We start from the raw sequence: 22,000 nt of genomic DNA on the forward strand, positions 1-22,000 counted from the left end.
TGCACTAAAATGGCATCCTAACTGCTGGTGAGCCGGAGGGTATATCATTCTTTTGAAGAATAAAAATATTGTCTCCCTTCCTGCTTATGTTCATGCTGATATTTTACCTCTTTTTTTTTTTTAATAGCAGAGGAGAAAGTTATTGTTGAAGGAATCAGATTAGCAGTTACATAAATTGCCAGTACATCGTGCATAACTGAGATAAAGTGAGGCATACTGCCCGGTTAATTAAGGGGATAGGCACAGTGAGAGCAGCAATACAATAGAGCTCCACTCTTACGTTTCTGGATGCTGTGTTTTCGTGGCTGCCGTATTTCCTCCAGCCAGTTCCGCTCTTAGCTGCCGTAGAAAAAGCCAGTGCATTATAAACTCAGCTGTTGCATCACAACTGTGGGACTGTTCTCACATGGTATGTCACAAATGTGACCCTGCAATGGTGGTTCTTTGACAGCTTGCATCTGCCGTGTAAAGAACGGCCATGATAACCCGGCCAAAGTGAAAATCTGCTCTCCGTTAACACTTGGCTGCAACCGTAATCGGCACCATCTGCCACACATAGTGCTCATGCGTCCATGCCGACACCGCACACGGTTACGGGCAGAGTAAATTGTGTTCCGACTGTCAGCTGTAAACGTCCGAAGGCACAAAAGTGAAACTTGGCTGAGGCCCAGCGCTCTTGTTTGCGTCATCTACATTTTCTTATTGCTTGTTGCCAGAATTACACAGTTTGTCTTGTTGCAGTAAACGAGGATTGCCTAGGTTTGAAGTGGCAGCCGCCGAAACAACACAAAACTTGGCCGCTCCACACACGCACACTCCCCTCGTTGCTGCATTCCTTCCACCTGTAACTGCGGGGGCAGACAAAAAGTCGTCTCGGGTTGTTTTGGGCATTCTGCAGATTGCAACAGCCAAACCCTTGCAAAATCAAAAAGGGCCCTGTTGTGCTTGCGCAAGAGATAAGGCAGAACAAAGCAGCATACATCAGTGTAAAATTTTTTCACGTGCTTTGTTCAACTACTATGCCTCTCTTTTGTTTGCATTCCTATCAAGAATCTAACAGTGGGGTTTCATTGTACTATCACACTAGTTGGTTTGTTTGTTTTGTGAGGTTTATTGTTCCAAAGCGACTCAGGCTATGAGAGAAGCTGTAGTTGAGGACTCCGGGAATTTCAACCACCTGGGGTTCTTTAACGTGCACTGACATCGCACAGCACGTAGGGATGTTGAACCTGGAGCAGAAGTTGAGAACATGTTATGTACTTAAATGTTCTTTTGGCTGTGTCAAAAGAGTGTTGTAGGGGTACCGTCCTAATCCTGCTTCGCCAGGCCATGTTTCGTCATATAGCAGCATCATTCTGTTGACCTTCTTTGCAGTTCGGTGTCACTTTGGATGTGCGGAGTGATCTAGAGTCTCTCACTTCGACCGTCATGGAGCAAGTTATGCTGGGTGAGCACAAAGTCTTACGTCAAAGCCAGCATTATTTTTTTAAGGTTGGGTGAATTTTTGTTTTGTCAGGAAAAAGTCCATTTTCAGATTTTTGAATCCTCTGATCCACATTTCTTCAGCTTTCAAAAAACATATTGCACTCGGATACACGCAGCTTCAAAAATGTTTTTGATTGTTTTCCTTGATCCAGCCGAGTAGAAAGCTGGGCGTTTTCAGTGGTTTTGTTTGCATCCTTTTATTTTCAACCATTTTTGCTGGTTTAGGTACCTTTTTCTTAGAAACTGTAAAGTATAAGCTAACAAAATTTCCCAGATTTTAATCAGTGCCTTTTACATAGCTGGAACTAGAATCAATTGATTTACAACTTTTTTTTTTTGTAAACAAAAAGAAACATTCATGATGGCAGTTTTATAGCGCTAAGAAAACAAAAAATGGAATGAGTGTATAATGAGTCTATTTTTTTGCTCTAAGCACATAATTTAGACCTGGTTCTGACACAACCATTTCTACTCTTATGCTCGATTCAGGCTCTGTGTCTTACAGATTTTAAGAAAGAGGTACATAGGTGAAAAAAATAAACAATGCCAGATAACATTTCAATCTCGTTTTAAGCTCTAATGCAAGCTGTATCCATTTATAAAATCGTTAGCGCATTCCATTCTCATAGTTTTTATTACGTCTACTCTACCGCCAACCTTTAAACACCATTTTCTAGCTGCTCTTTTGCTGTAGTATGTGAAAGTGTGCCGTATAGAGAGAAATTCCCAAATTTTGCCCATTTGTAATTTTTTTGCGATCCCCTTTCTTTTGCAGTTTCTCACGTTGCAATGAAGAACTCCCTCAGTGCTCTGTGTGCATTCCTGGTAAGTACAAGGCTTGGGAACAGGAAAGGGTAGCTCATATTTTTAACGAATAGTTAATTGCCCGCACTGCAGTGCTGTTTTGCTGAGCCTGTGCATAGTGGCATGGTGAACTGGTGTAATGAATGCACCTCTCTGATAAATGGTTCTGTATTTGGTTCTAATTCTTCATTTAACATCGTTCACAGATTCGTTGCCACAAGAAGGTTTGCAGTGAATTGGTAGGTACATTTTCACTTTTTTCTTTCAGTTTTGCATTACTTGGACGTATATCTTCATTGTGCGTCTCTCTTACAGCACTGTTTGTGTTCAGGATGTCAGAGTGGATATGTGATGTGACTCTTGGAAAGATTCCTTGGAATGTAGCAGCCAGCTTCAGCAGAATGAGAGGCCTACCTTAACCGTTTAGTATGCTGGTTATCAGCTATTTGCTGCTTAGTTTGTTTGTCTAGTGGGCATAGGCTGGCCCTGTTGGCAGCATGTACTTGAATTTCGAACTGCTTTTGTTGACCAAGTTCTGGTGTCTGTACATGACCTGTTTATCCACCTTGACCTCAGACTTTTATTTGGCATATCTGTGTGTGAAGTTAGCTGAACTAGTGTGGTTTTGCAGTGTTTTGAAGGAAAACTCATTGACACTTTATGTAATCACACCATGTAATGGTTGCAATTGCAAGTTTGCAGTATACACATATATAGTAGTGTATTTCCATGTTGAAAAGAAAAAATTGTATATATTTACTTTGCCATCTCTTTTCAGTGTATCCTGTACCACAGTAAGCTAATTTGAAACTGAATGACCTAGCTGATGAAATATGCTTTTCTTAATATGCTTGTTTTGCTTAGGCATGCACATATTCATGCTAATTAGCATTTTTAATTTCTGATAGTAAACTGTTAAGAAGTGCTTCCTAGAAATTTTTAAGGGCTCAAAAGGTTAACTGAGTTACCTGAAAATGGTTGCCACAGAGGATATGGTAGATGCTTCTTCACCTCCATTTCTTCAAGCATCTACATTTTTGATGTGACCTCTGCAAGCGAAGCTGGTAATGGCCAAGTGAAAATTCTGTCTTCCTTTTCTCATTTGTTTAGAATATCAAGAAGGGCGACAAGCGCTGGTATATGCCACTGTACATGAAGACGCTGAACTCCTACTTGGATGAAAAGTAAGCCATTTGTTGTTTGGGCTTGTCTGCAGCGTTGACAGCTTAGTGTTCATTTAATTTTTACCGTGATTTGTTTTACTACACATGTTCCTGCTCATTTATTGAATCTTCAATTCAGTGTGCTTTCTTCCCTTCTGAGGCCTTATTTTTTTGTGTAGCAATCCTGAGACACGTTGCCTCGGCACCTTTGCAGTGCGAGCACTTAAGGAAACAGCAGTTTAGCCTAATCCTATGGATATTATGCATGTTCTTTCTCTTTTTTTTTTATAGCTCTCATGTCAGCCCACAGCTTTTCGTTAAGCTTATGGAAACATTTCCGGTGAGTGCATTTGTTTCTATTTCTTGAACATTTAACCCCACGTTTCATTTATTTGACCATAAGCAGCATGAAGTTTTTCTGCTGAAGTATCTGAGACAAGGCGAATCCTGAGAAATTTCCTGTCTCTTACCTCAGGAGCACTGTCACGATTTCATCGAGCACCTCACGCAACGGGCAACGGACTGTGCTGAGCGCAACTACAAGCGATTGCACATTCTTGGCCTTCTCGTTGCTGCTTTCCGGATAGTGCAGGTAAGCTGGAAACCTGGAGCCACGGCACAGCAGGTGTTCCATCTGCGCTGCTTAGTATTTTGGCTCTGAACCTGCTCTTTTTCAATACCTGTCATTCAAGGTGGACCATAGTGCCAGAGACCAATTATCCCCAGCGATGAACACACTAAGTGAGCTGTCTATAAAGGTAAGCCATACTTATTGCGTCTTGGCCGTAGCGCCTCTAGCATAATGGATTGCATGAGGGAATATATATAGTAAAATGTTTCGTGCAAGTTGGTGCTGTTGATTGGCAGATTGTCTCTATAATGGGTTGTTCATGAGGCATCAGTAGTTTTTGCAACGCATTCATCTATTGCACAATTCTATCTCTGTTCCACAGATTTGAAAATGCAGCCAATAAAAGTGGCATGGCTTTGTGTAGATTTTTCGCGCTCTTTTTTCCTCTGTCACACACTGCCTGGTAGATGGCACAAGGTTTGAGAGGCACTAAACATTCAAGAATCCTGCTGTACGCAGTTTCTTATTGGTGACATTGAGAGCAGTATGGAGGGATTTCAAAGGCAGCTTTTAGTGCACAAGCTCTGGAGGTTCCACTCACCCATTTAGCCGTTGTGTGATGTCTGAAGCGTCCAGGCTCGTGTAGCAGTGACGCTGTCACGCGACATGCTCGCATCTATATCTGCGGTTTATGTGAAGATTTCACGAGACCACATGTCTGGACCAAACTGGCAGGAGCTGCCAAATTGAGGAACATTGTTGAGTAGCAAACCTACCGGAACCCACGGATCCCAAATCAGATACATACTCCTAGGTCATGCAAGCAGGTTCGTCCTGCGTGGTTAAAGCAGGGTTTTATTTCTATGTCAGGTGATCTTTCACGTAATCTGGTAGATTATGACTGTATCCTAATGAATATGTGCGATCTGAGACCAATGTGAAAAGCAAAGTGCTGGGTTACTGAATTTGCATTTGGCTCAAGCACATTAAATAATATTGCTCGTCATATCTTTTGAAGCAAAAGCTTCTTCACTACGCCACCTCAAGCCGAGGTCAGCAACAGCTCATGATTGACCTTCGATTAGTCAGGGGAAACTCGCCACAGTGATTCTGCGGCTGGCGCACACATTCTTTCCGCCGTGCAACCGAAGCTGCCACGCATGTGCTCTCCCGCTTGGCCACAGTTTAAAGAGGCGAGTACCGCTTGCCTAGGCAGTGTGCGTTTTGCCATGGATCCAAGCAAAGCTGGGCCATTTCGTAACGCTACGCAGAAGACCTTGCAACGTCGTCAGCAAGCGACATGCTTTCACTTTATGTAACTAGGTCTAGAAGACTTTTAGCAGTTTTTTTTTTGTTTGTTGTTTCATGAACCATCTCATATAAATATGGCCTAAATCCATGCTTGAAAGAGGGAAAATTTAGAGTAGTCACAATTGCATATTGAAATTGGGAAACAAGAATATAAACATAACCATAGCTATAAATAATTTTGTGTCTTGATTGGTTTAATGGCGCATAAGCAGCTGAGTAAGTCATGTGCAAAACACGGGATTAAGTGCCCGTTTGTTGTACAGTAAAAGCTCGTTAATTCAAATTCCACGGGGCCGCCAGGCCAGTTCGAATTAACCAAAATTCGAACTAATGAAAGTGAGCAAAAATGAAGGCGTTTGATGCCCGGAGGGCACGAAAAACATTTATTTAGCAAAAAAGTCTGTTATCTTCTGCTTCTTCTCTCTGAGGGCTACCGTACTCACTCGGTCTTCTAGCATGCGAATGCGACGCAGGGAGTCTTCTTCCCCCTCTTCAAAGCTGAAGAAAAGGCGCGCGACATTCAGCGCTCCCATAACTTCTGCCGCGGATGGACACACGGGCTCTTGCTCCTCGTCGTCGTCCTCGTCTTCTGCCTCTTCTGGGACAGACTGCTCCCCAACAATTTCAGCGACAATGTCCTCATCACTTAGGGCACCGCACACTGCTGCATCGCTGTCTACTCCAACGTAATCATCAAAACTGACGTCCTGCAGCACAGCACGCACAGCCGCAGGCAGAGGCTCCGGACTCCCATCGTCGCCACTTTCTTTCATACTTCCGGCAGCAAAGCCACAGTGGTGGAAGCAGTTTCCAGTTTGCAATTGTGGACGGCGTGACCTGCTCCCATGCACGCACCAACATGTGCATTGCTGTGAGCAATGTGATGGTGCTGGTCTTCTGGTTTCCAGTGCACAAAGTCATGCGCTCGATCATGTGGCGCCTATAGAAACATTTGATGTTTCTGATCACCCCCTGATCCATCGGCTGCAAGGCCGCAGTCGTGTTGGCGGGCAAAAAGACGAGCCTTGTGGCTTTCAGCTCGGCGTCGACTTTGTGTGCCGAGCAGTTATCCACAATGAGGAGAACTTGACGCTTCCCTACCTCCATCCTCCGATCGAATTTCAAGAGCCATTTTTTAAACAATTTGCCCGTCATCCACGCCTTGCTGTTGGCGGAGTATTCCGTCGGCAGCGTCCTAATGTTCTTGAAACATCTAGGCTTATGTGCCTTGCCGACAACAAAAAGAGGGACCTTCTCCGTCCCGGTCATATTAGCGGTGACCAGAACAGTAATCCGCTCTTTGCCTCGCTTGCGGCCAGCGCAGCTGTCCCCTTTAAATGTTACTGTTCTGTCGGGCTGGAGCTTATAAAACAAAGCCGTCTCATCAGCATTGAATATATCATGTGCCGAGTAGCTTTCTAAGTACTGCTGCAGAGCACCGCTTCGCCACGTGGCACAAGTTTCTGCATCCACTTCTTTGGCTTCTCCAGACAACACCCGGAAGACAAGATTATGTCTGTCTCTAAAGCGGTGAAACCATCCTTCGGAGGCGACAAAATCTTCCACATTCAAGCGCAGGGCGAAATCGGCCACCTTCGCCATGATAATTGGGCCGCTCAGTGGAATGTCAGCGCTTCTCATTTCTTTCACCCACGTGATCACAGCGGTCTCAATTTCCGGATACTTGGCTAACCGAAGCCTTTTTCTGTTGCTGGCGAAATCTTCGGCTTCATAGGCATCCTCGATGGCCTTCCTATTTCGGACGTACGTCGACAACGTGCTTGGTGGAATCCCGTGCTTTTTCGCGATTTCCACTTTGCTGGCCTTCCGTTCATCCACCTCGCGTAAAATAGCCACTTTCTCCTTCACCGTCTTGGCACAGTATTTCCCACGCGAACACATCTCGCGGACACAAGCTCACAACAAGCGGCGTGCAGAACGAGGGCTCACGAAATGCAACACGAAACCGTGGTCGATAACACTAAAGCATCGTTCCTCGAAGGAGTCGCGGCAGGAAAGACTGTCTAGTACTTGTTCCAGCACCCTAGCGGCGCCCCGATGGTTGTGCCATCTATCGTTCTGCCGTGAAAGCTTCCAACGATGGTTTTTAACAGCGCCGCTTGGCGGCGCGCAGTTCGAATTATGGGTGGCGGCGCCAATTTTTGAGTGAATTAACGAGCTGTTACGCGCATAGACTTCTATGCACTGCGGACCGGACCACGATGACTATTTCGAATTATCCAAAATTTCGAATTAACGAGTTGTGAATTAACGAGCTTTCACTGTATTTGTATGTTGCAATTGTTCTGATCTGCAGTTTGTTTTTGGATATTTCCCCCTTTTATTTCCTTATTTGCTTATGTCTAGGACACGTCGACAAGGACATTTTCACCTAACACCAATGCAGGATGAAAAGGAATGTGCTCATTGTAAAATTGTGTAAAATGTTTCTTATGTTCTGTACACGAGTATAAGAGAAGGCTTACAGTGAGGTTGTCTTCACATATATCACATAGGGATTTGCCTTGTTTTGTTAGTGCAAAGTTATGTGTAAGGTGTGTGTCCTATGCAAAAATGGGACAAAATAACTTTTTTAAAAGTTCCTGGTGGGTGCATGATCTCCATTCTCCCAACACTGGCTAAGTGAAGCTTGTTATTTAATGTGCTATTCCAAGTGGACTGCCATTTATCTCTCAGTTTACAACATGCTAACTCCATGCAGCCTTTAAAGGGTACATTTACTTTCTTGATTTGCTTGTCATGAATTTAAGCTGCGTATTGCCTTAGATTCCAAAATGGCTTGGTACTCAACAGAATTTTGTGCTTAGTCCCTGGGCAGTGGCTGTTTTTATGTTGTGCGCATGATCTTTTTCCTAAACAGAGTTACTTTAGCAAATGTCTTCAGCACATAACAGAAAGCTCCATTATTTCCTTGTGCTTATAAATTATTTTGAGACTTCGTGTGGTATTGACAATGGTATGCATTATCATTTTATCGCAACTGCAGTTTTTGCACCAATGTAGTAGTCAATGTGGCGGTATCATTGCTCTTCAATGTAACAAACTTTTTTTTCTCAGTAGAAGATCCATCGGAGAACTACTATTGGTTGTAGAAAATAAATTTGCTTCAAGAAAAAGACTAAATACTTTTGAAATGTCAGTACACTTATGCTCCAGCACAAGGTCATGTGGTGAAAACGCTTTGAATAACAAAGTTTTCATGGATAGTGTTATTTATTCTTGCTTTATGCATTTTTCTGTTCGTTTCTTTTTAAACTTGTGGAACTGGGTCTAATTTTGTAAACTCAAGGCAGCGTTTACCCCTTTTCACATTGATTTCATTATGTATTGCCGCAAGTTATCAGTCTCTTTCAAATATGTAAGGCTAAAGGAAACAGGTTGTTGATGCATGGTACAAGACGAAAATCAGCAAAAGAGTGAACAAAAGCTTGTTTTCTTGTCTGCTTCAGCCGTGTGTTGTGCTGTTGCCTTTTTTTTTCTTCTCTGCTGGCTTTCCCATTGTCTTTACGAGTGCACTTCTTTGCAGCTGTTGTGCGAGATGGCAGGCAAGCAGGAGCCAAAGTTCCACCTCCTTGTCGAGCTATGTGACCTGCTTCTGCTGATTTCCAAGCATTGCACCAACATTGGCACGAAGGTAAAGTACACCTTTATTTCAGATTTATTTTGTTGTAAACACACGGTACTTGCTTGCACATTTGTCACTCAGTGTGTGGAGAGGGTAACTTTGGTGGCAGAAGAGGAGGGAAGGCTAGCAGATGTGCAGATGGGAAGGAGAACTGGCTGAATTGAAGAGGGAGGTGGCATAATGTGTGATGCATGATGACACTTCTGTACTTAGTCCGAATTGGAATTGTAAATTTAATTTGAACTGGGTTCGCAATTAGAATTAAAATTGGAATTGTAGTCGGAATCGAAAGAATTGGAATTTGAGTCAAAGAACTGCAAGACATACATAGAAAATTAATTTGTCAAGCCTAAGTCTAAATTGTAGTTGGTGTAAATGAATTCAGTCCTGTGGTGAAAACGCTTTGAATAACAAAGTTTTCATGGATAGTGTTATTTATTCTTGCTTTATGCATTTTTCTGTTCGTTTCTTTTTAAACTTGTGGAACTGGGTCTAATTTTGTAAACTCAAGGCAGCGTTTACCCCTTTTCACATTGATTTCATTATGTATTGCCGCAAGTTATCAGTCTCTTTCAAATATGTAAGGCAAATATTACTTTGGCCAGTCATGGTCAGACACTGCTAAGCTTCATGTGAAATCGAAAGAATTGGAATTTGAGTCAAAGAACTGCAAGACATACATAGAAAATTAATTTGTCAAGCCTAAGTCTAAATTGTAGTTGGTGTAAATGAATTCAGTTGTGAATGGGGATCACTCATGAAATTGGAGACCACCTGTTGACGCACCCCCCTTCACATAAGTCGCATTGATCACCCAAGAGCTTTTTTCCAACGTTGATGACCAGTTTAACTGTGTTGCAACATTCCAGTCAGCGTGGAAGGATTAAACGGTTTAGATACCTGTAGATGTGGTGTGCAATAGAGACTGGTTCAAATGGATGAGGGGCTAAAAGCATAACAGCTGCATTTCTATAAATAGCTAAATAGCCCTGCCCACCCGTCATGTTATTTAGTGCAGCCCACCACGCACTATGCCATTCACATATATAAAGGAAGCTGTTTCATTGTTCAGTTGTTTATGCACACCATGCATAAAATGGCTTTGTTAGGTAATCCTTGCCTCTCGGAAGGCTGTCAATTTGTTTTGAACCCATAACCCCATTCTTTTGCATAAAATAAACTTCACTGGTGCCCTACCCTCAGTATGGGACAGCAACAAGGGGATGCAGAAATTACAGATAAAGCAATACAGCACAACTGAAGTTGATTCCTTAATTGTTCTAATTAATTTTAATTATCAATTGAATTAATTATTTTATATTTATGCGGAGTAGTGCTTTTCTTGTATTTCAGTGGTGCGGGGTTATTTTTTTTAAACCATCACCTAAGCAAAAGATAAATGCAATGGACCAATTAGACAGAAAATTTAACTTTTGGGCCAAGTGTCATTTTGCTTCTTTCCTGAATTGAAATTAGCTTTAGAACAGAGAGTATATTTAGAATTTCATGTATGAATCAAAGACTTCATTTGGTTCACATTTGATTCGAAGAATGCCTATTTTAAAATTTCCAACTTTAAAAACCCGGTTGTTGCAATACTTTTAAAGTATAGGCAAATTGTCTGCAGTTCCGTGTTATATAGGTGTTATGAAAGTAGCACGAATGCGCTCTCTCCCATTTCTTCTCATATATCACTTTGGCCAGTCATGGTCAGACACTGCTAAGCTTCATGTGAAATTCTGCAGGCAAGCATTTTCGCTTGCTAAACATTGCGAAAACAAGATGGCCGATCACCTGCACTTGACTATCCAAACATGATAGCGTGCATTTTTTCTTTAGCTAACGCCTTTGTGTTACATACTTATTGCCTCCAGCCTATGGCACTCTGTATCGCCATCATAGCTCCTGTGGTGAGAGCCCAGTGGTTTCATTTTGGTACACTGTGCTGTGCTGGAAAGCCTGCTTGTGGAACTTTGCATGGTGTTCTCAAAGGAGGGCTGACATGCTCTTGCACATTGCTAGCAGTCATGTAAAATTCCACCTATTTCATGTTGCTTTGTAGTCTACGGACATCAGACATGTGCGTAATGTTGGGCATGATGATGATAGGGAGACCCCTGCAGAGGCAGTACAAGAGGTGGGGGTGTTCCATCCCAACAGGCGAGAAATTTTACTTGGGAAAAACTGCTGAATTCCATTTTGTTGACAAGAGAGTGGAATATAAATGCTTCAAATGCTACTTCCCGCTGCCACCCACACACACTCCAGAAATGACCCATAAATGTCTTGCCCTATCGTTAGGCCAAAGAATAGCCTAGCCATGCAGTTTCGGTTCTTGAACCGCATTCACCAGCTGCCTGAACCCAGCTGCAGTTTATTTGGGGGACGCCCTCAACTTTCAAATGATTCTTTGAAATTTGAATCAAGATGGTTTTGTAGTGAGAGCTACATTGGCCACATTCTCGCTAGTTCGGCGTGCCTGCCCGAAAAGCGAAGAAAGAAGTCGAGGGAGGCGGTAGTTGGCAACTGACATGGCCGAGCACTAACTGGACGTAGGGCTTCCTGACATTACGTTTCACAGGAGCTGCCAACTCGGGTCTCTCCTTTCATATGGGAGGGTGATATCAGAATCAGCCTGCCAATCACATTATCCCTAGACCACGCAGACATGTTCATACGGCTTGGTTAACGCGGGGCTTTGTGTGTTGGCTCGTTGCTTACGCTATCGCATTATCGCGAAGGTGGGAGTGAAAACAGGAAGAGATGTCGTAGTGGAGGGCTTCGGACCACCACGCGATAGCGGCTTTTGGCTCAGCACACTTTAGTGGTCAAAAGTGCCCCCCGTGGCATAAATAAAGTTGAAACCATAGAGTAAACTACTATGTGCCAAAGCCACGTCTTTACTTTCAAGCCGATCCTAAGCGTAGCCATGCAGCTAGCTCTCGCGTAACTCCAGGTTTAACATAAGCTAAACCACAGATATATATATATTTTTTTTTTACTGCAAAGCATGTTTACAGCTGACCCACAGATTTTGTCACTCATTTTGAATGACATTACAGACTGCATACTGTTATACTATTTAATCAAACAGTATACATTCGTCCACACTAGTTCTTTATAAAGTGCTGAGTCAGGCCTAGTTTAGGACCACACAAAAAGAATGTTTGCCTAATTCACCTTTTAAGATTTTTTTTTTTTTTTACACTGACAGACAATAAGCTTGGTAGTTGAAGGCACTCTGTCATATCAGTATTTGAATTCTACTATTTGCACACCCTCACTTGAAAACGTGGAGGCCTGCAAGTGATGTAATAATTGCGTAGATGAGCAGAACGATTGTGAACTAGGTAGAAAACTTCAAATTCCTCTTGAGTTTTTGCAATCCGGTTTTCTTGATAACATTAGCAGCTATTTAAACCCACTTTTGCACTTGGAGCACCTAGTGTTGTGAATATGCACCCGATATGGTTAGTCAAGTGCTGTCATGCTTGGTTGGGACACTGCCAATGGAGTGATGTTGATGCCATGGTAAAACATTTTACCTCACGAGTTCATCGCTTCCTTTTCCCCTGCAATCTGCAGTGTCATATCAGAGGGAACAACAAGCTTGAGCAGTCGCTGATAACTCTACGAGGCATGAAAATCTGCAAGAAAAAACCACTCAAGCTGAAAATTGCCACTCTGATCAAAAGGCAAGTTGTGTCATCATTTCATACTACCGGAAGCCATCATGGCAAGCATGACAGTGACACCTGCCCTTAACCTACAAAAGTTGAATAAACTTACGTTGACAAATGCTCAGTGGACGATAGAACTAGCCGAAGATTTTTTCTTTTGGAGTCAAGACTAAAGTTGTAAGGAGTCAGCACAGGGGCATGGATCACTTTTACAAAATGTATGCAAGCACTCACATCTTGTGATGCGATGCTGCGATTTTGAAATTGTGTCAGGCTTGTGTTTACCTAATGTATGGCATTAGCAGGTCTTACTCAAACCTTTGTGCTGAGCTGTCAGCGTCATTGTGGCTGCATTTCCTGCTGCCTTTACCTGGCGTGATCAGTCTTTAAAGGGACATCGGGGACAAATCTGACTTGACCTACATCATTAAATCACTGTATCCTAAGGATGGATCTTGTGCAAGTTGAAAGGGGCAAAAATGAAATGAAATGTGCCGTCATCTGGCCTTCTTTTGCGTGAATGCCACATTGGCATATGTGATGCGTTTGCTTGCTCATGCAGGGACAAGAGTATATAATGGAAATGCAATTCACTTAATGTGTAACTTGTATATGTAACTGTAGGTTGTAGTGGAAGTGTGCTTTACTGAATATTCAAAGTTTTAGCAGGTACTTAAGTTTTCTAGACATGCCAAAACTTTTATATGTTACTGTTGCCATGTAGTTGGCATAGTGCTTTTAACATACAATTGTATGTGCAATATTTTCTTCCTAAGTGAATGTGAATGCCTGTCACAGTCACATTGAATATACCTGCCGACAGATGAGAGAAATTAGTGCTTGGGAGATTGCTACCATCAGAACATAAATACAGGGTTGAGAAATGTGCTGTGCACCATTAGAAACGATACTTATTCCTTGGAGCACTGTTTTGTTTTAAAACAATACGATAAGCAAACAGCTCAATATCCCCAAGCAGGTTGTCAACACTTGGAATGGCATGCGTCCACTTCACAAACCGACCTCAGCAAGCCAGCTTACGGAAAAAGGATATTTTCAGAACATGATCTGTATCCAGAGTCGCACCCAGGAACAAAGCACCAAGATTTTTTTAATCGAATGTTGAAGACATTTTAGCAGCGTGCTGCAGGTGTAAACAAGCAGCATACTCTGCAAACTACACAAAAACGAGCAGTTAAAAACCATGCGTCGACTGGCTTTTCTTTGGCATTTCCTTTGAACCACAGATGGCGCCTCTGACTGCAGTGCTCCGTTTTGTTCTAGCGGCATTTAAATGCAGGGAGGCCACTCGTCTCGATGGGCTACACAAAGCATATTAACATGGGGTAGTAGAAACGAGCTGAAATCAAGTGGCAAGAACACTTTTTCACATGCCGCTGGAGTGCCAGGCAGCCATCAGTTTATCTTGAAAGAGCCAAAATATTTTCACTGAGAACACAAGATTTCACGCAGTTGTCTTAAATTCTCCCTTCGAGGAACTCGACATGCATCAGTTAGGGAGAAACTTTCCCCGAGAAACTATAGTGCACAACTCATTTTTTTTTTTTTTTCTTTCACCCTTTACAGTGTCCAGACAAGCACTGGGACTGCAAGTGAAAAGTCCCCAAAGCAAGAGAAGAGGAAATCAAGTGGACTGAATGGGGTCGCCTCACCAGAAAAGCGTGTACGCAAAAGTTGAAGCTTCAGCGAAAGTACAACTAGGCATTTTCTTTTTAAACCTTACTGCCTCACGTATTTACTTTTCCCGCTCATGTTTTTTTATGTTTGTGTGTTGTGTTGGCTACAAGGGCAACTAATGCAGCCAACAGTACATTATGGAAGGGAAAACAAATAAGATTGAAATATTTATTGTGCGGTACCGTGGTGAGGATGACAGAGGGCAATGAAATAAAATAACTTAACATCTAATGCAGCACGAAAGCAATGAGAAACAAGCAGGCTTACTGCTCAGGACACGAGAAAATGAGGATAAATGCCATAAACAACATAATGGTTAAACAAGCATGCGTGGCAAACTGCTTTGAAAACACCCACATTGTGCTTATAAAGGTAGTCTTCAAAGGCTGTTGTTTGCTTGATCATAGCTCGTGAGCAACAATATGCAAGCTTTTGTTGTTGGGCAACCCAAATTCATTGGTATACAGGATGAGCTGTACATAAAATATTCACACACAGCTAAAGCAGCCATAGCCTCTGGCCACGTTACATGCAACAAAACCTGTCGCATGCAAGCCAGCAAGCTGCAACTACCTGCATTCTGTTGAGTTTATTCAATTTCCAGGCTAAACCTCTACTAATACAGCTTGTTTAGACTGTTCACTTACTGGGCATGCACAAATCCATTTTACATGTTCTATCTACACAACATAACTAAAAGAATGCACATGTCCATCATATAAAAGTTGTTGAAGATATCTTCCTGGCTTACAAATGTAGAAGATGTGTCAACCACAAAACAAGCAGAGCGTACAACCAAAAAACAAGTGCATATTCATAGCTAAAGTTTGCACCACTAGGCACCAGCCTTTACTGCATTGCAACAGTAATGACTGCTCTGTTTGGGGTACTAGTTGTAACATTTGAACCAAAGAGTTGTAAACTCCCAGGTGGCAGTGTGAGAGCACCCTCTGCCAGGTTGCCGGCGCATGGCAACACCGCAGAGAGTATATGTCATTTACTCCAGTGCTAGACACCGAAATGCATGTGGCTTAACCAACACAGCCACCTGATGCAGAACAAGTCTGAGAGTGTGTTCCGTGCATTACTGTGGATTGTGCTCATTTCTACACCACCCTAAATTATTAAATGAATTTAAATAAGAGGCTTATGTGGTAGTGGGAACAAGAAACAAAGATTGTGCTTGGACCCATGTGAAGCCAGAATGTCAAGGCATAAGACCATTAAAGCAGTACCTGGAGTTAAATTCAAGTAGCTAACAGCACAGTGAATATATTTACAACTGAAAATGCAGATGCAGGAGCAATCTGTGATGTGTGGCCAAGTGGTTGAAAATTATAGTGATTAGCACATGCTAATGTCCAGGCATGTCATTGGACAGCATTGCTGGTACAGGGTTTCCTGACAGATATTGTATCAAAGCTGCACTTGTCACTACTTAGATTACAGATATTGTATCAAAGCTGCACTTGTCACTGCTTAGATGTTGCTACCCAAAGGAGTTGCATGATCAGTCCAAGTATTTTGAGGCCAGCAAAGGTTACTGCGTACTGTACATCAAGAGAGCTCTCCAAGATTGGGTAAGAACATTTGTGCTCTTTGCCAGTAGAGTGAGTGCGGAAAAGAAGTGTGACCACTCATGCTGGATAGCTTTCGCTCCTAACCTTGCATAAACTGCATCCTCGGACGCAAATATATAGCAAATGGCTGCGACAAGCTGAGCACATCGGGCAACCTACTGGCTGCAAACTGCTCAGAGGACAAATGGAAATGGAAGTATGCGTGCGGCTTTTTGATGTGATCCTGAAGCGTGCTTGTTTATAATTTACTATTGTTCCGTTACTTTGTGAGGCACTACAATAGTGTCCATGCCAAATGATTGACTTTGCAAAGGAAAGGAAAGGTGTGGGGCGCTGAAAGGCAGCGAATGTGACCAACCTGCTGAAAAAAAAGAATACTGTCGAGCAGTGGGTGAAAAGTTAGCACTTAATGTCTGCACCCTACTTAAACTGGAAGCTGCAGAAGCACAGTATTGTCGAAAGCTTCCACAATGGGCAGCATATCACACAGTCGTGACTTGTGATCAGTATTATATGTCCAGTCCAGCATAGAAAATGCTCTCTCTTCAAGCAGCACAATCTCCACCATTCAGACGCTTCTCTTCTGTCGTTCCCGGCACGTGTGTAATTCAAAATACAGCCATCCAAACATTTGGCTACTAGAGTTAGTTACTGCCAATGGGAGATGCGGCTAGAAATGTAGTGGTTGGCTTAGCTTAGCATGGTGATAGGCCATGCTGCTTATTTAACCTTTGGTGATCGAACAGCCCATTTAAATGACTGCATTTACTTTGCATAGTTACAAGTTAAAAACCAACTTTCTGACACGGATGCATGTTAAAATGATCTATACCATAACAATCACATAGCATGGTACGCATCTCTGCAATAAACATCATCCACTGAATGAACCAAGTTGGCATTTGCTCTGCCACAGGACCTCGGCACACCACACTTGTAGTCAATAACTGTGCCATCTCCCGCAATCCAAATTGACGAGCAGTTCTGACGCTATCTGTTCTGCACAACATATCACTGTGCAACAAGATGACCACACGCAAGATTGCAGTTTTCAACCACCGTCCCTTCAGAAACCAATGCAATTTGCGGAGCAGTATAAAACAACACTAGGTATAAACAGACTGAGCCGGTTAAAGGCAGTTCCACGCAACCAACCAAGTTGAAGTACACGAGAGCAAGAGTTCTACATCGCTGTGCCCATGGGCACAGTCTTGATGCGGTAGTGACCTAAAGTGCCAGCCAGGGGTGGAACTGGAGGGATGTCTTGCTCCGGTCGCCATAGTCATAGAGCAGCTCCTCCCCAGGCTCAATGTTGCGCTGTGCAACGAGCACCAGGTGGGGGACACCCTTGATGATGCATACCTGTGTCCTCAGGTTGCCCCGCTTGCTGTGGTTAACCAGGCGACCAAGCCGACCAGACTCCTTGGTGGCATCCACGCTACACAGAGATGTGTGTCACTTTTGTAACTGTACCATTCTGCCCATGCCGCACCAGCCTTGCGAACGAGGTTCCCCCTAGCTGCTGCAGCCACCCAGTGAAGCATGAAAACACTGGTGTGGCAGAGTTGGGACCACACGCGACCATAAGAATACCCCTCCGAATGCCGAAGGTCACCCACAAAAAGTTGCAGAGCTGACAGAGATCAGAAAATGGAGAATTATGCAACTAAACACAGAGGCCGCATTTGCATTACTGTCACTGATGCACGAGACAATAACTAAATTGTACAGCATAGTAACGTTTCAAAGCTGCAAACGGACATCATGCTGCACACAATTTTCCATTTTATCTGCACAGAAATTGGTACTAACAAGCAGCCATTTCTGCACAATCTTCCATGCAGTAGATTCTCCTTAGTAGCAAATGTAAGCAGTGCTGCTGTTGGATTCAATGAGAGAGGATGAGAGAAGCAATCTGCTTACCAATACTGCTTGTTCCTGCACGTGAAGTAGTACATGTAGCAGCCGACAGACGTGTCAGCAGCATAGATCTGTTCACGCAGCTTGGCCTCTTGCATATCAATGAGTTCACCAGCATACTCGAGCACAAAGTCCCCACTCTTCAGTGGTCGAGTCGTGGTCACCCCCCGGCCTTTGTCAGCAAATTCTATGATCTTCACAGTGTAGATGCACAGAAAACAAGAATGCAGTTAAAAATTGCAACATCAATGGTTTTGCGATCCATTTTCTCTTTTCTGTGATTCCACAGCACCAAACGTCTCTTGTGAGCTTGCGCAGCTATGCTTTAATAGCAATGCAAATGTAGTAAAAAGAAAAGCTGGCTGCTTACAGTAGGAGTGTTATTAAAGAAAAAAAAAAACAAATTTGTTTAATTACCTCAAAGCCGTCTTCAATGCCATTCAAGATGGCATCTTCCACGTGCTTCTGTTTCTCTTTCTATAATAAATAAAATAAAATATAGTCAGAAAATGCTATGTGATTAGCACTGTGTGCCTCATTTTTAGATGCTGAATTGGGCTCTCACCGCAAGTGTAGTCTTCGTCTTGCGTGCGCTCCTTCTGATGGGAAAGTACTCAGTCAAGGAGTGACACTGCACATCCACTTTCCTGCAAGGAAGACATCGAGGATTACACCAGGTGAAATGGCTATTACGAAGGACAGAGGGTTATAGCAAGTTAATATTTTGTTTAGTAGGGCCTGGCATTGAAGTTGAAGACAGTATGCAAGAACTACGCTACACAGAAAGAACAGGTTGGCAACAGGGGTGCAGAATGGGATGCTGCGATGACACATTTTTAGTAGTCAAGAGGGACACTAAAAAACAGCACATGATAATGACAGTATTCCCAAAAAGACAACTATTTGGTCACTTTGGCAGCTTTTATCACATGAAGGTGCATTTCAAGCTAATATGGATTTATTAAATTCGATTACTTCATGATTATTTCTGACAAGTACACTTTTTTTTTGTTTTCTGACTAGTTTTCTTTTTGGTACATTTTAAAGTCATCTCAACTTTAGTGGACTAGCAGAAAAATCAATCTTTTTGTCCAAATTGGTTGTTCTATTTCATATTATAGGGAACTGTACAAATAAGCACGATGATTCACTATACTCCTAGGAGTGCTGCGGCATCATGCTGCACGCTCCTGGAAGTTCATTGCTAGTGGCTCGCTGCAGGGTTACATGCTGTAAGCAATACAAGCGCTTGCAGGTATAGTAGCAGTGGCATGGTAGCAGTGGCAATGCCGGCGACTGCTTTACTATTGCATTCCTTTGTGGCATGCAACTGGTTCTGTATAGCGTTTCCCACATACTGGCACACAAAGAAGAGCCTACGAACTACTGGCTGTTGTGACATACCTCTTCATTGACTTTGGGGCATCTTGCTGTGCAGCTGGCACAAAAGCTTTAGCAGTGACCTTTGTGACAGAAGCGTGTGTGGCTCTGGAAGCACTCTTTGCACTCTTATTTGATTGACCACTGGACTTGGTGGCAGGCGTCTGTGTGTCCGTGCACGGCGGAGATGGCGGTTGAGTAGCTGTGAGGCTGAGGCCGCCAGGAAGTGCCGCTGCGTCGGGGCATGGGATTTGAACCTCGGGTTCAACGAGTTGTGGAAGGGGGCATGGTGCCCTCTTGATTGGACGCCGTCGTGAGTAGCTGTGCTCATTGGCTACCTCCTCAGCAGTTGCCATTTCAGCACCCAGAGTGGGGAAGTAGTCATCTATCCGAGTGCTTCTTGTGACTGGAGGCGTGGTTCTGGTTGTGCCAGCCTTGCCGTGGCACTCTGACGACACATTGCTAGCATCACTGGGGGGAGACGAAGGACGCACAAATTTCTTGGTGCATGCTGTGGCCACAGTTCGCTTCTTTCGTCCTGCACAAATGCAAAGGAAACATACACAGCACACTCCATGTGGCTGAAAGTTTATGCATGACAGTGCCGGCAAATCGCATACACTGCCGCAAGTATGCAACACATTTGCTCACTCTCTTTATTCACTTCCAACACTGATATCCCAAAACAGCAGATCAAGCACTGAAGTAGGTCAAAATGCACAACACATTTCTTTTTTTTTAGTGGTTGCATGCTAGCGAACAGTTTGATAGGATATATTCAAGGTAATGAAAAATAATGTGCTATATCAGGGCCTGGATATTGCAACGCTCGTAATCTGAAAAAAAGTCTCAAAGCCCCGTTTCCCCTGATTGATATGTCCACCAGTCAGCGCTGACCAACAGGAGTGGGGCTAATGGATTGCTTTCAGACTGGTTTGTGATTTGATCATTCTATAGTTTTGCCCTAGTTTCCTTGGAGCTCGGCATGTTTGTGAACTTTCAATGGATAGGTCTAAACTGCATTTTGCGCTCCGCAGATCATAGCTTAGGTAGGCAAAGTTGGATATTCATACTTTGCTAAAAACAGTTCCAAGTGTTCAACACACAAATTAAAACTTTTTGGGGAAACAAGGGAAGTGGTATGCGGGGTGTAAAGCCCCAAATGACACCAGCCATGAGAAACGCCGCAGTGAAGGGTCCTAGTAATTTCGATCGCTCGCGGTTGCCTTGCATTCAGCACGAAGAGCAGGACGCAAAGGGCACTTTTGTCTTCGCCGCTGCGTGTCATTGTTTCGCGCTTTTTTCCAGCATTCTGTGCATAACTGGTGCATAAAGAAGACTGCTTACGGCTTGTTATTGCATCGCGAGAGAGCGAAGCAGTAAACATTTTGGAACATTTTTTGGTCGCCGCTTGCATCATCGCTAATTCCCCATAAAGAGTACGCGCAGTTTTTCAGTGAGGAAAACAGTACTAGGTCTTAAAAGCTTTACACCCTCTCCGAGACCCACCAATCGTAACTAGGACACGGCGGTTCGCTGGCACCTTGGCATTGCGCCAGCTAGCAATTAAGTTTGTCGTTGCTGAGCTCTTCCGCAGGCATTGCAATTTATTTCAGCCGGGGAACTGGGTAATGCCTGGCCACAGTGCAACTACGTTGGTCATCCTTTATCGTGCGCGTATGAGCACCAGGTTCAGGCTTTCACGCGCAATCCGGCAGAACACTGTTGACGCGGGACGAAACCAAGGCCCAAGGCACACATTTCAAGCCAGTGCAGAAGCGGATGTAAACAACCTAATTGAAACATTCGAAACAGCATTTATCCAGTTTAAAATTGTGTCCGGACAAACGTGAACGTACCCTTGCCGGTGTTACGAACGGCGCGGATCACCGCTGCCAGGAACGACCGTTGCAACAAAGTAAGGCGTTCAAGCGGAATACACAAAAAATATAATTACCAGTACGAGGGCGAACAGAAAGTCAACATACGCAGTAAGAAACGCCAAATCTGCTCACTCAGCCTCAGTGCAACCGTAGGAGCTGCAGGATGCGTTGCCAACCAGACACCCAACAACAACAAAAAATCCCGCCAACTTTTGCCTACCGCTAAGGAGAAAAGCCATTTTGAATTTACGCTCTTGACAGCACGTGTGGAAGCCACCGAACGAACGTAGGCTAACAGATACCGCAAAACTGCTGAAAAAATAATGCTTGGCAGGCGTGCTAACGAGTGCTTTTTTGTTGTGTTCACCGACCTTTTACCATCGCCCCAGTTCACGCTTTGGGAGGTGGCGGCGGCGGTGGTGGTCTCGTTGCCCGCACCGGACTGTAGCGCTAGAGGACGGAGACACAAAACCATTCATTGGATAACGCTCCCATGAGCCACAAAGCTAACAAGGTTGCATCGCAGCTGTTTCACAAAACGATCCGACGCAAAAACCATATGTCCTTTTGAAAATGCCCACAACAGCACAATAACAACAAATTCACCGAGCGGCTTTCCCGCTGGGCTCAGGAACCCGGTTCCCTCAACAAGCTATTGCGAAATGCCTAGCGGTTGGCGCTAGTGAACGTATAACTGACTTACCATTTTTAATGTTATTTTTTCTTAATAACTTATCGCAACCAACGTACTGTTCTAAAATAATTTTTAAATTATATTATTTTACATGTAGAAAGCTTATAACAAATTTCTTGCCCTTCATGACCGAAAGATGAACATTTTCTCAACATCACTCGTCAGGTGTCGTCGTAGCAGTAATC

General features: G+C 43.5%; 2 protein-coding genes across 2 annotated transcripts in view; one reads left to right on the top strand and one right to left on the bottom strand.

Moving 5' to 3' along the window:
• Nucleotides 1-14,399, top strand: part of LOC146196055 (myb-binding protein 1A-like) — a 46,767-nt gene extending 32,368 nt beyond the window's left edge. Inside the window, exons 22-31 of the mRNA XM_084598064.1 lie at nucleotides 1,375-1,447; nucleotides 2,261-2,310; nucleotides 2,496-2,528; nucleotides 3,400-3,473; nucleotides 3,744-3,792; nucleotides 3,928-4,044; nucleotides 4,145-4,210; nucleotides 8,882-8,989; nucleotides 12,566-12,675; nucleotides 14,248-14,399. Coding sequence (XP_084454190.1) covers nucleotides 1,375-1,447; nucleotides 2,261-2,310; nucleotides 2,496-2,528; nucleotides 3,400-3,473; nucleotides 3,744-3,792; nucleotides 3,928-4,044; nucleotides 4,145-4,210; nucleotides 8,882-8,989; nucleotides 12,566-12,675; nucleotides 14,248-14,359 — 792 coding nt within the window. The 3' untranslated portion in view covers nucleotides 14,360-14,399. The remainder of the gene's footprint in view (nucleotides 1-1,374; nucleotides 1,448-2,260; nucleotides 2,311-2,495; nucleotides 2,529-3,399; nucleotides 3,474-3,743; nucleotides 3,793-3,927; nucleotides 4,045-4,144; nucleotides 4,211-8,881; nucleotides 8,990-12,565; nucleotides 12,676-14,247) is intronic.
• Nucleotides 14,400-14,512: 113 nt separating this feature from the next.
• On the bottom strand, nucleotides 14,513-21,786 carry Set8 (SET domain containing 8). The gene is made up of 6 exons (XM_084598065.1): nucleotides 21,493-21,786; nucleotides 19,263-19,776; nucleotides 18,424-18,505; nucleotides 18,276-18,335; nucleotides 17,862-18,052; nucleotides 14,513-17,376 (listed from the first exon to the last, which is right to left on the bottom strand). The coding sequence occupies exons 1-6, from the start codon at nucleotides 21,500-21,502 to the stop codon at nucleotides 17,166-17,168; spliced, it is 1,068 nt and encodes a 355-aa protein (XP_084454191.1). The 5' UTR covers nucleotides 21,503-21,786; the 3' UTR covers nucleotides 14,513-17,165.
• Between the last annotated feature and the right edge of the window lie 214 nt (nucleotides 21,787-22,000).

This window comes from Amblyomma maculatum, chromosome 3 (genome assembly GCF_055883805.1).
Source record: "Amblyomma maculatum isolate TAMU_Amacu chromosome 3, ASM5588380v1, whole genome shotgun sequence".
NCBI lineage: Eukaryota > Metazoa > Arthropoda > Arachnida > Ixodida > Ixodidae > Amblyomma > Amblyomma maculatum.